This window comes from Salvelinus alpinus, chromosome 37 (assembly GCF_045679555.1).
Source record: "Salvelinus alpinus chromosome 37, SLU_Salpinus.1, whole genome shotgun sequence".
In the NCBI taxonomy this organism is placed as follows: domain Eukaryota; kingdom Metazoa; phylum Chordata; class Actinopteri; order Salmoniformes; family Salmonidae; genus Salvelinus; species Salvelinus alpinus.
In genome coordinates this window covers 644,064-661,118 of record NC_092122.1, presented here as the reverse complement: position 1 = coordinate 661,118, position 17,055 = coordinate 644,064, and the positions used below count along the sequence as shown (strand labels likewise).

At 44.7% G+C, this 17,055-nt stretch overlaps 1 protein-coding gene and 1 long non-coding RNA gene across 2 annotated transcripts in view; both read left to right on the top strand.

Annotated features, from left to right (window-relative positions):
* Positions 1-17,055, top strand: part of LOC139566052 (protein phosphatase 1H-like) — a 55,719-nt gene that overhangs the window by 29,257 nt on the left and 9,407 nt on the right. The window contains exons 5-6 of the mRNA XM_071386904.1: positions 1,085-1,169; positions 1,453-1,571. Coding sequence (XP_071243005.1) covers positions 1,085-1,169; positions 1,453-1,571 — 204 coding nt within the window. The remainder of the gene's footprint in view (positions 1-1,084; positions 1,170-1,452; positions 1,572-17,055) is intronic.
* Positions 3,140-5,226, top strand: LOC139566053 (uncharacterized). The gene is made up of 3 exons (XR_011673044.1): positions 3,140-3,723; positions 3,935-4,032; positions 4,507-5,226. It is a non-coding gene; the product is annotated as an uncharacterized lncRNA (long non-coding RNA).

Genomic DNA, 17,055 nt, shown 5'->3' with positions numbered 1-17,055 from the left:
ATTATGCTCAGTCAAACCAGTCAAATCCAGGTATATACTGTAACTTCCTACATGCACACTGTAAAGGGGTTACCATGAATTTGACAGTAATTTACAGGCAGCTCAGTGGCAAGTAAAATTAAGTATTTAATATTACATTACACCTACTGTAATATAAATACGGTATCAAAGCAAGTACTGTGTAATGACACAGTACAATACCATAAAATTTACTTTATTATACTGTAAAAAAAGTCAATGCTACCTTAAGAGAAGAGGGGTTTGTATTTCAGTATTTTACTATAATTACAAGGGATTGGTTCAAGCAGGTTGGCTGCTAGGGAAACTGACTTGCCTAGTTAAATAAGCGTTAAATAAAATTAAAATTAAAGGAAATGTGCACAATCTGTATTTTCTTTTGATGATTATTTTCTGGCAGAATGTAGCTCAATTGGGGATTTGCGCCATTCTGCTTGAATTTTTTTATTTATTGGTTGGACCTTTAATATCTTTATTTTGTGTGTGTGTGTGTGTGTGTAACGGATGTGAAATGGCTAGCTAGTTAGCGGGTACGCGCTAGTAGCGTTTCAATCAGTTACGTCACTTGCTCTGAAACCTATTAGTAGTGTTGCCCCTTGCTCTGCAAGGGCCGCGACTTTTGTGGAGCGATGGGTAACGACGCTTCGTGGGTGTCAGTTGTTGATGTGTGCAGAGGGTCCCTGGTTCGCGCCCGTTTCGGGGCGAGGGGACGGTTTAAAGTTATACTTTTACATTGATGCTGTTGACCCGGATCACTGGTTGCTGCGGAAAAGGAGGAGGTTGAAAGGGGGGTGAGTGTAACGGATGTGAAATGGCTAGCTAGTTAGCGGGTACGCGCTAGTAGCGTTTCAATCAGTTACGTCACTTGCTCTGAAACCTATTAGTAGTGTTGCCCCTTGCTCTGCAAGGGCCGCGACTTTTGTGGAGCGATGGGTAACGACGCTTCGTGGGTGTCAGTTGTTGATGTGTGCAGAGGGTCCCTGGTTCGCGCCCGTTTCGGGGCGAGGCGACGGTTTAAAGTTATACTGTTACATGTGTGCTCGTGCGTTTGTGCGTGTATCCCCAGGGCGATCATTATAAGGGACGGGAAGGTCATACCCATGTCCACAGAGTTCACCCCAGAGTCAGAGAGACAACGGCTACAGTTCCTGGTGAGAAGAGAACCGTGGCTCACTTTTTTTCATGGACACCAGTCATTTACATTTATAATATATAGCTATCTATGATTATAAGTCAGGATACCTTGGACTTGCTCTCCTTTCTCTGCATGAAAGCTTACAGTGTGTGATTCTATACAATATCATGAGACTCCCTTATTGATTTTTTCAACAAGGATCTTTTAGAAATATCTGACAGATTGCATTGTCTGTCAGGGCATAGATTGCCCTGTCTGAACATAGCCAATGTAATGTAACCTTTTCTGTCTGTGTGCAGGGCTTCATGCAGCCTCACCTATTGGGAGGAGAGTTCACCCATCTGGAGTTCCCCAGGAGAGTACAGAGGAAGGAGGTGGGCAAGAGGATGCTCTACAGAGACTTCACAATGAATGGATGGTCAGTACACTCCATCTACCAGATTGAATCCTCCCAATCTGTTACAAAACACATGTAAACTGAACAATACAGCCTTCTAAAAGCAGTCTCTGTATGGGTATCTTTCCATCATCTTTATCCACTGTACTGTATGTAGGCCTACCTATGGTTATTGTGCTCCTGTTCTCTCTACCCTATCTCCTTCATTGTTAACCACTATATATAGCTATACTTATCACCCTCCTTTTTTCTCTCCCTCTCCATCTTTATTCATACCAAGTATCTATCACTATTGCTCCCCTTTTTCACTCCATCGTAATTCACCCTAAGAATCTCTCCCTCTATCCCCCCCTTTAATCCCCTGGTGTGTGTGTCAGGCAGGGTGCTGTGTGCAGTACTAGCATGGTTGTTAGGCCCGCCAGGCAGGATGGGCGGTGCTCTCTCAGTTTTGTGTCTCTGCAGTGTGTTAAAGGGATGGATGGTGTGTGCCTAGTGCATGTACAAACACCCTTCCTCCCTGTTCTTTAGATGAACCGTGGAGGAAGGGGAGAGAGAGAAACAGGGGGAGAGACAGAGGGAGGTAAAGAGAGGCATGGGTAGGGGAGAGGAGGAGAGAGGCTGGGATGGGGATGAGGGCAGAGGGAGCATGTGGCTGGTGCTACAGTGTGGAGCTCCTTTATACAGTGATGAAGCTCTGCTCTCATGGGACACAGCATGCAGCTCAGATTGGACCAGGATGGACTAGACAACTCACTGTGGGGAAGCAGGCCATGTCACATAATGCGTTATGTCGAATCCTCTGTGTTTAAGGCAGCCAGGTCACACCAAATCCACTTCAGTATTCAGCGTGTGTCGGGGTCCCCAGGATGTCAGGAGATGCCTTCAATACTGGTCACTAGGGGCAACGTAAGCACCTATTACCATAGAGGAATGGCTTAAACCTCACTACGACTCCGAGGATCGCGGGTTCAATCCCGGTGCTAGGCACTTGTTTAAATGTTTTCTGTTTTAACCCTGTCCCTTACCTTATCCAGTTTGAATTCATGTTTAACTTAAAGGGACACTTCACCCTGGCTCTGCATATAGTCATTACTATGTTAACAACATTAAGTTTTTGTCATAAACATAAACAATTATCCATACCACAAGCATTTCACTGGTAGTCAGGAAGTTTTGACTTCCTGTGTATTTGTCTGCTCATAGTGAAGCACAAAGTCCGACATTCATAGCGAATGCAGATACAGCTCCGCTAGGTCGATGGGGCGTGCCCACAAACTTGGATTTAGATGGTGTTGTTACTTCGAAAGAACAACACGGGGAAACGTTTGTCATCATGCCAGTGTGGTGTTTGTTCTGTGCCTGGCTGTGCTAATTAAAAATGAGTTATCTTTCACCGTTCTACCAACCAGAGATTTACCCTGATGCTTCCAGTGGCTTGTGGCTATGAAGAATGATGTTTACGGTGACCAAAGATTATCAGAGGGATTTTTTAGGCTGAACTGATGGGGAATTCATTTCGACGCCAGCTTTTTTTCCTTCACAACAAAACAGAATATTCTCAATTTAAGGTAACCTACCATTAGCTAGCTTGCTAGCCTAGCTGGACTAAATTAGCTAGCTCGCTACAGTGCTGTATTGAACTCTGAAAGCCATCAGTTAAATCGCATAGCTATCTTTTGTATACACACTACTGTCAATCAATTTAGCCTAAGCAATGCTAGTCACTGCTAGACTGGTAGCTACCTTCAGCAGATTAAACATTTTGACTAACGTTAATGTAAGCTAGCTAACGTTTGCAAATAAGAGTATCTGAATCTTGTAGCCAGAATTTTCACTCTTGTCTGGAAAACACTTGTTACTAAAAATAGAACTCACTCTCTGTTTGTGTGTTGTTAGCAATGATGAATGTGTATCAATTGTCTACGGTTGGTTAGCTTGTTGGTTCTCAGCTGGCTAGACATCTTGCTGCCAATTTAGTGATGCTAACTAGCTAACAGCAAGCTGACAATATTAAAATGTCCATGTTAGGTGTGCTAAGCTAGCCAGTCTAATACAGATCAATACAGTTAGTGGTGTGGTTTAATTGTGTATTGGTATGTATTTTGTTTTAGGTGGTACAGAATCTGATTCCACCAGGATGCTTTTCCAACCGCTGGCTCTGCACAAGGTGAAGGTAAATTGGCAAAAATATTTACGAGTTGAAGGCTAAGATAGCTCAATTTACCTTAAGCATGGCTTCAACATGAATTGGGTAGTGTTTGTATGAGTTTGTGTTATGGGGTTAGATGTAGGACCACAGAGTACCTCCCAGACCATGTAATCAATTTAGTCTACTCCTTTTCTCTTATTACCTTTTCTCTTTGTAAAACTCCGGTTATCCACAGGTCCTGCTGAAATATACACGAGCATGAGGGAGCGGACACCTTGCAGTTATAGAGCACCACAAGACTGTGGGACAGAAACCACCAAGGGACACTGAAAGGTATAAAATCAAGACACAGCCACCTCATTCTTCTCTCTGCAGATTCTCAAAAAACACAATAAAAAACATTACTACAAAAATCCCCCTGCCAAGAGCAACTATTGACAAGAATGAGCTGTCAAAGTCAATGGGCTGGGGGAAGTTTACAAACAGGTCTTTGAGATGAGGGAGGTTTTTTTTGGTTGCGCAGGGTTGTGTTTAGAGACAGAAAATGTACTGTTGTGTATGAGAGCTATTGAGGTGCCATTTCTCCTCAATCAGTGTAAGAACTGCCCTCCTAAGAATTTTCAGACCTATTGCAGCCTTTCCTCTCAAATGCAGCTCCCAATGTCCCTCATTGTCCCAAACAATACACTAGCCTGTCTCTGAACACTTAGGTCCCATTCAGTTGACACTTTTATCAATAAAGTAGTGCCCTACGTCCCTTCCCCCAAATTAGTGTAAAATGCTAACACCACAACCATGTCTTTCCAGGAGACGTGCAGTACCAGCAAATCTTCTGCAAGAGATCCAAACAGTTGGTGTTTAAGAACGTCTACGAGCCCTGCACTCACCACTTCTGGCAGAGACTTATCCAGCTGGCTGTACACCGCAGACAGGACAAGACCATTCACCACAAGCACAAAGAGTCTTAGCTTCCCCAGCCCACCATGCCAAACAACACCATTGCCAGTGTACCGAAGCCGGATAAAGGACAGTGTGGCTCAACATAAGACCATGTAGAACCACCATAAAATAAATACAGATACTTTATATTAATCTTAAAAATGTGTCTGCCTTTATTGGATTCACACAATATTTGTGTTTAAGTTATACAGGGCTTTATAGCATCAAATAGATGTCAAGGCTGGTTTACAGTCCGTATATTGACATGCCTGTAGACGATTGTCGTAGCAACATCATGAACATTCTATTGTCGTCCGACATCAAACTTGTTGTTGTCGTTCTGAAAAAGTATAAACACAAAATGACAGCCTCTGCATGACATCAGCAGCCCGGTGCTCCAAATAGCATACTTTCTCTATTTTAATAATAGAGATTAAACACATTTGTTAAAAAATATATTCAGTAAATGTCAACCAATCAAGCCAGGCAACTAAAAGCAATTTTCTAAACAATATTTTGGTTTGTTGCTAGCTAGTGTCTAAACGTCTAGACTTTAGTTACTTTTTATTCATTATTACAGGTAAATAAACCCACAACATCATTATTTACAAGCTAATGGCGAGCTTACAGAAAATAGGTTACTGCCACAGTGTGATGAAATAAAAGTAGGTCATTCTATCTGACAATTTTAGAACTCCTGCATCATCTGGTCTCAGGAGGATTTGGTTTGGTTGCTGTGGCAGTCTGGTAACCACGTCAATGGACGTTGCGACAGTCGCAGAGACTTAAACTTTTTTCATGTTTACAGACATTCCACCACCGGAGTATAAACTGGCCTTTAGACATTCAGATATCCCCCCCAAAAGATTTGTCAAATTCTAAAATACAGGGGAATGTACACTATTTAATGCTAACTCAAAATGAGAACTGATGGATCAGCAGATGATGAGAGAGATGGTCATGATGGAATTGCCATTCACAAAGAAACATTCAGGAAGAAAATACAGTATGATCAATGTAGTAAAGTGCAGGGAATATATGTCTTGAGGTGTAAAGTGCAGACATCTGTTGATTAGCAAATGATGGGAGGGGTGTTGTCATGATTAAACTGCCATTCAGCTCCTCTTGTCATCTATTGCTTAAAATCTAGCATAATGTCCAATCCATTGAGAGGGATACAGTTCTGCTCCAATGAAAACACACAGGCAAAGGAATTATGTTTCTCTCTCTATCTAGAATCCACTCCAGGAAGAAGCCCAGGTACCACATGGTATTGTCTGTAAGACAAAAATAGATTTACAACTGTCACGATCGTTGAAATGAGCAGTCCAAGATGCAGCGTGGTATGTTTCCTTTATTTTGGAATAGAAAACTTAAAGAACAAAACAATAAAGCGAACAAACGACACATGAAGCTCAGAGTAGTGCTACCTAGACAAGATCCCACAAAGCACAATGGGAAATGGCTACCTAAATATGATCCCCAATCAGAGACAACGATAAACAGCTGCCTCTGATTGGGAACCATACTAGGCCAACATAGAAATATAATTCACCTAGATAACCCACCCTTAATCACACCCCGACCTAACCAACATAGAGAATAAAAGCTCTCTATGGTCAGGGCGGCAACAGTACCCTCCCAAAGGTGCGGACTCCGGCCGCAAAACCTGACTCAATAGGGGAAGGTCCGGGTGGGCATCTACCGTCGGGGGCGGCTCCGGTGCGGGGTGAAGTACCCACTCCGCTCGTGGACACGTCATCGGAGGAACCAGACCGTGGCTCGTCGCCGGAAGAACCGGACCGTGGGTCGTCGCCAGGGGAACCGTACCGTGAATCATCGCCGGATGCTCCGGACCGTGGATCGTTGCCGGGGGCTCCGGGCCGTGGATCGTCGCCGGAGGAACCGGACCGTAGATCATCGCCGGGGACTCCGGACCGTAGATCGTCGCCGGGGAGTCCGGAACGTAGATCGACGACGGAGGCTCCGGACTGAGAACCCTCGCTAGGGGCTCCGGACCGCGGACCGTCGCTGCAGGCTCCAGACCGCGGACCGTCTCAGGAGGTTCCGGACCGTCGTAAGAGGTTCCGGACCGTGGACCGTCGTAAGAGGTTCCGGACCGTGGACCGTCGTTGGAGGTTCCGGACTGTGGACTGTCGTTGGAGGTTCCGGACTGGGAACTGTCGCCGGAAGCACTGGACTGGGAACTGTTGCCGGAAGCTCTGGACTGTGGAGTCGCACTGGAGGCCTGATGCGTGGGACCGGTACAGGTGGCACCGGGCTGATGACACGCACATCAGGGCGAGTGCGGGGAGGAGGCACAGGACGTACTGGACTGTGGAGGCGCACTGGAGGCCTGATGCGTGGGACCGGTACAGGTGGCACCGGGCTGATGACACGCACCTCAGGGCGAGTGCGGGGAGGAGACACAGGACGCACTGGGCTGTGAAGGCGCACTGGAGACACAGTACGTATGGCTGGCGCAGGATATAGTGGGCCGTGGAGGCACACTGGAGGTCTGGAGCGTAGAGCTGGCACAACGCGTCCTGGCTGGATGCTCACTTTAGCCCGGCAAGTGCGGGGCGCTGGCACAGGACGCACTGGGCTGTGAAGGCGCACTGGAGACACAGTGCGTAGTGGCGGCGCAGGATATCCTGGACCGAGGAGGCGTACTGGAGACTAGGAGCGCTGAGCCGGCACAACCCGTCCTGGCTGGATGCTCACATTCGCACGGCAAGTGCGAGGAGCTGGCACAGAACGCACCGGGCTGTGGATGCGCACTGGAGACACATTGCGTATCTCCGCAAAACATGGTGCCTGACTGGTCCCACGCTCCTCACGGCGACTGTCTTGCTCCAGACACCAAAACATCCACTCTACCTCATCACTCCCCTCAACTATCTCACAATACTCCTCGCTCAGTCTATCCCAATATTCCTCTTCGCTCTCAGACGCGCCCCTCGGCTTCGCCGACCAACCTCGGGCTTCCGTCGTGGTCGTGAACTTCGGAGTCGCCGTTGATCCTCCTTTGCTGCCTCCTGCGTCTGCTTCCATGGAAGGATTTCGTCTCCTGCCATTATCTCCTCCCAAGTCCAGGATGTCTTCTCCTCCTGGCCACGCTGCTTGGTCCGTTTGTGGTGGGATCTTCTGTCACGATCGTTGAAATGAGCGGACCAAGATGCAGCGTGGTATGTTTCCATCCTTTCTTTTGGAATAGAAAACTTAAAGAACAAAACAATAAAGCAAACAAACGACACGTGAAGCTCAGAGTAGTCCTCACAGGCAACTATACCTAGACAAGATCCCACAAAGCACAATGGGAAAATGGCTACCTAAATATGATCCCCAATCAGAGACAACGATAAACAGCTGCCTCTGATTGGGAACCATACTAGGCCAACATAGAAATATAATTCACCTAGATAACCCACCCTTAAATCACACTCCGACCTAACCAACATAGAGAATAAAAGCTCTCTATGGTCAGGGCGTGACAACAACAGTAAATTATTGCATTATTGTTTCTCCTCACTGTTAGTAAACCTAGCTGGCTGGATAGCCAATAATTGTTTTTTACATCTGTTTGGAATGCTATCATGTGTGATGCTTATAGTTTTTAGATTGGTTATGATTAAGATAGTGGATGCATTTCAATGTCAACCTTTGTCAATTATGTTCCATAGCTAGCTAGTAAAATTATTTACAGGTGTTGATGTTACACATGTTTGCTAACAGGTTACAAATGCGAGTGTCACGCCCTGACCTTAGAGATCCTATTTATGTCTCTATTTTGGTTTGGTCAGGGCGTGAGTTGGGGTGGGTATTCTATGTTCTATGTTTTGTAGTTCTATGTTTTGGCCAGGTAGGGTTCTCAATCAGGGACAGCTGTCTATCGTTGTCTCTGATTGAGAACCATACTTAGGCTGCCCTTTTTCCCACCTGTGTTTGTGGGAAGTTAACTTTGTTTGTGGCACATAGCCCTTAAGCTTCACGGTTGTTTATTTTGTTTATTGTTTTGTTGGCGTAATTTTTCTAATAAAAAGGATAATGTACGCTCACCACACTGCACCTTGGTCTGCTTCTGTTGACGGCCGTGACAGAACTTCCCACCAACAACAGACCAAGCAGCGTGGTAAGGAGGAGCAGCGTGTCCAGGATTCATGGACTTGGGAGGAGATCCTGGACGGGGAGTGTGGCTGAGTCAGGTTGGAGACCTGAGCCATGCTTACCTTGGCGAGTGTCGTACTGGTCAGGCACCATGTTATGCGGTGGAGCGCACAGTGTCTCCAGTGTGCGTGCAGAGCCCGGTGCGCTACCTTCCAGCTCCCCGAATCGGCCGGGCTAGAGTGGGCATCCAGCCAGGTTGGAGAATGCCGGCAGTAGGTCACTATGGCCCAGGATATCCTGCGCCGGCTCTGCGCACTGTGTCTCCGGTGCGTCTGCACAGCCCAGTGCGTCCTGTGCCAGTGCCTCACATCTGCAGGGCAAAAATAACCATCCAGCCAGGACGGGTTGTGCAGGCTCTACGCTCAAGACCTCCAGTGCGCCTCCACGGCCCAGTGTATCCTGTGCCTGTCCCCAGAAGGACAGGGCCTCCTGTATGTCTCTCCAGCCTGGTGAGTCCTGTGCCTGCGCCTAGAACTAATCCTCCTGTGTGTCTCCCCAGCCTTGTGAGCACTGTGGCAGCTCCACGTACCAGACTGCCCATACGTCTCCTCACTCCAGTAATGATCCATGGCAAGAAGCCTCCAGTGATGGTCCATGGCACGAAGCCTCTAGTGATGATCCATGGCAAGAAGCCTCCAGTGATGATCCATGGCACGAAGCCTCCAGTGATGATCCATGGCAAGAAGCCTCCAGTGATGATCCATGGCAAAAAGCCTCCAGTGATGATCCATGGCACAAAGCCTCCAGTGATGATCCATGGCAAGAAGCCTCCAGTGATGCTCCATGGCACAAAGCCTCCAGTGATGATCCATTGCACGAAGCCTCCAGTGATGATCCATGGCACGAAGCCTCCAGTGATGATCCATGGCAAGAAGCCTCCAGTGATGATCCATGGCACGAAGCCTCCAGTGATGATCCATGGCACGAAGCCTCCAGTATTGATCCATGGCAAGAAGCCTCCAGTGATGATCCATGGCACGAAGCCTCCTGTGAGGAGTCGTGGCACGAAGCCTCCAGTGATGATCCATGGCACGAAGCCTCCAGTGATGATCCATGGCAGGAAGCCTCCAGTGAGGAGTCATGGCACGAAGCCTCCAGCGAAGGCCTCCAGTCCGGGGCCCGCAACGAGGGTGCTCAGTCCGGGGCCCGCAACGAGGGAGCCCAGTCCGGGGCCCGCAACGAGGGAGCCCAGTCCGGGGCCCGCAACGAGGGTGCCCAGTCCGGGGCCCGCTACGAGGGTCCCCAATCCGGGGTCGACGACGAGGGTCCCCGCACCAGAGGTGCCACCAAAGTGGGGTGAGCCAGTGGTGGAGCGGGGTCTGCGTCCCACACCTGAGCCGCCACCACGGATAGATGCCCACCCAGACCCTCCCCTATAGGTTTAGGTTTTGCGGTCGGAGTCCGCACCTTTAGGGGGGGGGGGTACTGTCACGCCCTGACCTTAGAGATCCTTTTTATGTCTCTATTTTGGTTTGGTCAGGGCGTGAGTTGGGGTGGGTATTCTATGTTCTATGTTTTGGCCAGGTAGGGTTCTCAATCAGGGACAGCTGTCTATCGTTGTCTCTGATTGAGAACCATACTTAGGCTGCCCTTTTTCCCACCTGTGTTTGTGGGAAGTTAACTTTGTTTGTGGCACATAGCCCTTAAGCTTCACGGTTGTTTATTTTGTTTATTGTTTTGTTGGCGTAATCTTTCTAATAAAAAGGATTATGACCGCTTACCACGCTGCACCTTGGTCTGCTTCTGTTGACAGCTGTGACAGCGAGGCTTGGCACATAGCAAGTTAGCAGGCACCAGGCAAACTAGCTAGCCAACTCCAGTCAAGGTAACGTTTACTGGTAAACCTAGCTTTAGGTAGCTGGTTGTAATGTTAGTAGCTTGCTGTTCAGTAGCAATTTCTATGAAAAAAATATATACGTTTTACTATCAAGATAAAATAGATCTCCGATTTGTAAAAACCTCTTCTCTTTTCAGTCATAGATATAGCTACCGATAGCTGTTTAGCTAACTTAGCTAGCTAGACTAGCTACCTAGCTAAGTTAGTAAACAGAACAATAATTTGAATGTCAATAGAATAGAATATCAAAAAATGCTCCATCGTCAAATTTGTGTTGATGAGAGGAATCATTTGAAGCCATTGCGGTCTGGTCAGTTCTTCGTTTTTTCACAAAGGATTTTGTGTTGTGTCTCCCTCCCTTTCAAAAAAGCCTGTATTGGGGGAGGTACGGGTCCAGATCAGGAAGCACTGCACCACAGGAGTTATAAACTTTCAGAGACTGGAAAAACAATTGTCACCTTGTATACAGTGCATTCAGAAAGTATTCATACCCCTTGACTTATTCCACATTTTGTTGTGTTAAAGCCTGAATTCAAAACGGATAAAATTATTATTTTTCTCTCACTCATCTAAACACAATGCCCCATAATGACAAAGTGAAAACATGTTTTTAGAAAATTGTGCAAAGTTATTGAAAATTAAATATAGAACTCACATAAGTATTCACACCCCTGAGTCAATACCTTTTTTTGTGGGGGGCTATCTTCTGTATGAAATAGGGCTATCTTATGTATACCACCCTATACCTTGTCACAACACAACTGATTGGCTCAAACACATTAAGAAGGAAAGAAAATCCACAAATTAACTTTTAACAAGGCACACATGTTAATTGAAATGTATTCCAGGTGACTACCTCATGAAGCTGGTTGAGAGAATGCCAACAGTGTGCAAAGCTGTTATCAAGGCAAAGGGGGGCTATTTGAAGCATCTCAAATATAAAACATATTTTGATTTGTTTAACACTTTTTTGGTTACGACATGATTCCATACTGTATGTGTTATTTCATGGTTTTGGTGTCTTGTACAATGTAGAAAATAGTAAAAATAAAGGAAAACCCTTGAATGAGTAGGTGTCCAAACTTTTGACTGGTACTTTATGTATAGAAAATATATACACTACCTTACAAAAGTTTGGAGTTACTTAGAAATGTCCTTGTTTTTGAAAGAAAAGCACCTTTTTTGTCCATTAAAATAGCATCAAATTGATCAGAAATACAGTGTAGACATTGTTAATGTACTAAATGACTATTGTAGCTGGAAACTGCAGATTTTTAATGGAATATCTGTATAGGCGTATAGAGGCCCATTATCAGCAACCATCACACCTGTGTTCCAATGGCACATTGTGTTAGCTAATCCAAGTTTATAATTTTAAAAGGCTAATTGATCATTAGAAAACCCTTTTGCAATGATGTTAGCAAAGCTGAAAACTGTTGTCCTGATTTAAAGAAGCAATAAAACTGTCCTTCTTCAGACTAGTTGAGTATCTGGAGCATCAGCATTTGTGGGTTTGATTGCAGGCTCAAAATGGCAAGAAACAAAGCCCTTTCTTCTGAAACTCATCAGTCTATTCTTGTTCTGAGAAATTAAGGCTATTCCATGCGAGAAATTGGCAAGAAACGGAATATCTCGTACAATGCTGTGTACTACTCCATTCACAGAACAGCGCAAACTGGCGCTAACCAGAATAGAAAGAGGAGTGGGAGGCCCCGGTGCACAACTGAGCAAGATGACAAGTACATTAGTGTCTAGTTTGAGAAACAGACGCCTCACATGTCCTCAACTGGCAGCTTCATTAAATAGTACTCATAAAAAACACCAGTCTCAACGTCAACAGTGAAGAGGCGACTCCGGGATGCTGGCCTTCTCGGCAGAGTTCCTCTGTCCAGTGTCTGTGTGCTTTTGCCCATCTTAATCTTTTATTTTTATTGGCCAGTCTGAGATATGGCTTTTTCTTTGATACTCTGCCTAGAAGGCCAGCATCCCGGAGTCGCCTCTTCACTGTTGACGTTGAGACTGGTGTTTTGCAGGTACTATTTAATGAAGCTGCCAGTTGAAGACTTGTGAGGCGTCTGTTTCTCAAACTAGACATTGAGTTGGAGGCGTACTTGGCCACGCAGTCATGGGTGAACAGGGAGTACAGGAGGGGGCTGAGCACGCACCCTTATGAGGCCCCAGTGTTGAGGATCAGTAAAGAGGAGGTGTTGTTTCCTACCTTCACCACCTGGGGGCGACCCATCAGGAAGTCCAGGACCCAGTTGCACAGGGCGGGGTTCAGACCTAGGGCCTCAGGCTTGATGATGAGCTTGGAGGGTACTATGGTGTTGAATGCAGAGCTATAGTCAATGAACAGCATTCTGACGTAGATATGCCTCCTGTCCAGATGGGACAGGGCAGTGTGCAGTGTTGTGGCGATTGTATCGTCTGTGGATCTATTGGGGCGGTAAGCAAATTGAAGTGGGTCTAAGGTGGCAGGTAAGGTGGAGGTGATATGATCCTCGACTAGTCTCTCAAAGCACTTCATGATGACAAAGGTGAGTGCTACGGGGCGATAGAAAGCAAAGGTAATTGAACTAAATGACTTAGGTATAGGGACAATGGTGGCCATCTTGAAGCATGTGGGGACAACAGACTGGGATAGGGAGAGATTGAATTTATCTGTAAACACACCAGCCAGCTGGTCTGCGCATGCTCTGAGGATGTGGCTAGGGATACCATCTGGGCCGGCAGCCTTACGAGGGTTAACACGCTTAAATGTCTTTCTCACGTCGGCTACAGAGGAGAGCCCACAGTCCGTGATAGCGGGCCGCGCCGGTGGCACTGTGTTATATCCTCAAAGCGAGCGAAGAAGATGTTAAGCCTGTCTATAAGCAAGACGTCGGTGTCCTTTTTCCTTTTATAATCCGTGATTGTCTGTAGACCTTGCCAAATACGTCTCGTGTCTGAGTCGTTGAACTGGGACTCATCTTTGTCACTATACCGACATTTAGCCTGCTTGACTGCTTTGCGGAGGGAATAACTACACTGTTTGTATTCTTCCATATTCCCAGTCTTCTTACCCTGATTAAATGCGGTGGTTTGCGCTTTCAGTTTTGTGCGAATGCTCCCATCTATCCACAGCTTCTGGTTGGGGTAGGTTTTAATAGTCACAGTGGATACAACATCTCCTATGCACTTCCTGATAAACTATTTCACCGTATCGGTATATATTTTTTTCTGAGGCTACTCTGAACTAATCCCAGTCCGCGTGATCAAAACAATCTAGAAGCGTGGATTCCGATTGGTCAGACCAGCGTTGAATAGTCCTTACCACGGGTGCTTCCTGTTTGAGTTTCTGCCTATAGGAGGGGAGGAGCAAGATGGAATCGTGGTCCAATTTGCCGAATGGAGGGTGGGGGAGGGCCTTATATGCATTCTGGAAGGTAGTATAACAATGGTCGAGAGTTTTAGCAGTGTGAGTACAACAATCAATATGTTGATAGAATTTCGGGAGCCTTTTCCTTAAAATCCCCAGCTACAATAAATGCAACCTCAGGATATGTGGTTTCCAGTTTGCATAAAGTCCAGTGAAGTTCTTTGAGGGCCGTCGTGGTATCGGCTTGAGGGGGGACAGACCACTGTGGCTATTATTGACGAAAATGATCTCGGGAGATAGTACAGTCGGGAATTTGATTGTGAAGATATTCTAGGTCGGATGAACAGAAGGACTTGAGTTCCTGCATGTTATCACAGTGCCATGGAATCGGTACATCGAAAATATCTTCCCAAATGTTTTGCGATTTATATGGTACAGCCGTCGATATTTTGGTCCTTAAATGAAATTGGTATATATTTTTATTCATCACAATTTTCTTTAACCATTTATGGTCTTTAATGCAGTGCCGACAGACAAGTTCCTTACTTTTCCCCCTTCTACTTGCCTCTTCCATTTTTGTGGTAATGCTGCAATTTGTTGGTTGTAATTTTGGGTAGAGCAGACATTTCCATATGTCTGTGTTACCTGCATGTGTGACACAACTCCACCAGTCCTATTTATGATATAATTTACAAAAATGATACCTTTTTTAAACATTTTATTGAAAAATAGTTTTTTTTTATCAATTAGTATATTTGAGTTTAACCACAATATTTGTTGTAATATTTGTTCTATCTTTTCAGGTGGATTAAACTGAAATTGCAACCAATTCTAAGGCTTGTTTAAAAATAACGATATTTTGGAGATTTCGTTTTCTAATAACCGAAAGTGCAGTTGTAATCTGAATAAAAGGAAAAAGGCCATTCTTGAACATGGGGTGAGACATTCTTACTAATTTACTAGAGAACCATTTCAGATTGAAGTATAATTTTTATATGACTGATGCCTTTAGTGAGAGGTCTAATGCTTTAATATTTAATAATTTATGCCCTCCGAATTCATATTCATTATATAAATAGGCCCTTTTAATTTTGTCTGGCTTGCCAATGCAAATAAAGTTGAATATTTTTTGTTCATATCATTTAAAAAGCAGGTCACTAGGTGTAGGCAAAACCATAAGCAAATAGATAAACTGTGATATGACTAAAGAGTTAATCAGGGTGATTTTTCCACAAATAGACAGGTATTTTTCTTTCCATGGTAGCAAGATCTTATCTATTTTTGTTAACTTTCTATAAAAATTTATTGGAGTGAGATCATAATTTAACTGTTGAGTTTTGAAGTGAGATCGTGAGATCTTGTTGGTTTAGAGAGATCCGGCATTCTGCTGGGATGTGCATGCGTCTACGCACTCCATTCACTAATTAATGTCCTTGGGAAGGCAGAGTGGTTATAATGAGTGAGACAGTGTTTCACCTTCATCTCTGTAGTATACCCAGAGCCTTGGGTCTTGCACGAGAGAAAGGTAGACATAACGGAGATATGTGGGCTGGGCAGAGCCTGTCTGTTTAAATATGCTGTTTGATGTTATGTGAGTACAGTATATTATCATTACCACAGTGAGCTGATTCAGGAACGTTCAATCGAGGCTAGATGAGGAGGGGGAACTTGTTCAGTATCGCTCTCCAATATATGGATGTGTACTGATATTTTTTTACAGCTATTGCTCTGGATGGTACAGTTTCTCTATGGGTCACATTAAATGTTATTTTATTGTTATTATATTGTTATTATTGGAGTAGTCAACATGATCTGCCCTTCCAGTGTAACTCCAGTTACAGGAATAGAATGACATTGTATTTCTATTCCATCTTCGGTATTGTGTACTACTGCAATGTTCTTTGTGTCACAGTCACAGTAGTAAACAAGGCTTCATATCAGTCACTAACCACGTTTCCTCCACAGTTTTTATGCTAGTAAATTCCTGGCGTATAAGAAAAAAAATCAAGACGTGTAATGGAAACAGGAAGTGTCGGTACAATTTCATAAATGTTGACAGACAATTTGTTCGTTCGACATGATCTTTTTGTGTAGGTAAAATTAATAATGCAACGAAATGCACAATTGCTGATAGAACCATAATCATTTCAAGGTAAATGTGCAGTCACGCGATATTATGTTGTGTGCGAATTGAAAAAGCATGCACAGTTTAGGCTACAGGTTGGTGAAAGTGCACGGTGATGAGCTCAATGCTCCTTTCCAATAAATATCAAGGGTCTTAATTTGTATGCTAGTGACATGATGATCGATGCTTAGCTGCCATTAACAAACAATTATCTATCTCATAATCTATCCCGTGTCCACTTTATCAGCGAACTGCTGTCTAGAGACCATGTGCGAAAACCAATTTGGGCAAGTTTGTCATTTATCGCAAAAGTTTGTGTGACAAAACTATCGGTAGAGTGGACAATGTAATTCAATGGAAACACAGGCATAAGTGAAGGGGTCGCCGGCGACAGTTTTTTGGAAGTCAGTCGAGGTCTCAATTTATTGATGAGAGTTAGAATAGTAGAATATACAGGGTGCAACTTTGAAATTCGGGTTGTGCATCAGCAGTTTTTATCTCATGTCAGTCACTGACAGTCACTCAATTAGCCATTAAAACTGCAAAAACAAATCTCCACTCCCTCCATGGTAAAATGGGCAGAATTGCCAGAAATTAGCTGTAAAACTGCAAAAAATGTCTCTGCCCCATGGCAAAATTTGTAGAACTGCAGGAAATGTACTTTAAAACAAATGTTTCTCTCTGCCATGGGGGGGGATTATGGTAACATTTACTTTTTACAGCATAATACAATCAATTCTACGGTATTGTAATGTGTGTCATTACACAGTGCTTGCATTGAGTGTATTTAGATTACAATAGGTGTACTGCAATATGAAATACAGTAACTTACTTGCTAGTGAGCCGCCTGGAAATTACTGTGAAATTCACGCAAACTCCTTTTTAACCTTTATTTAACTAGGCAAGTCAGTGAAGAACTAATTCTTATTT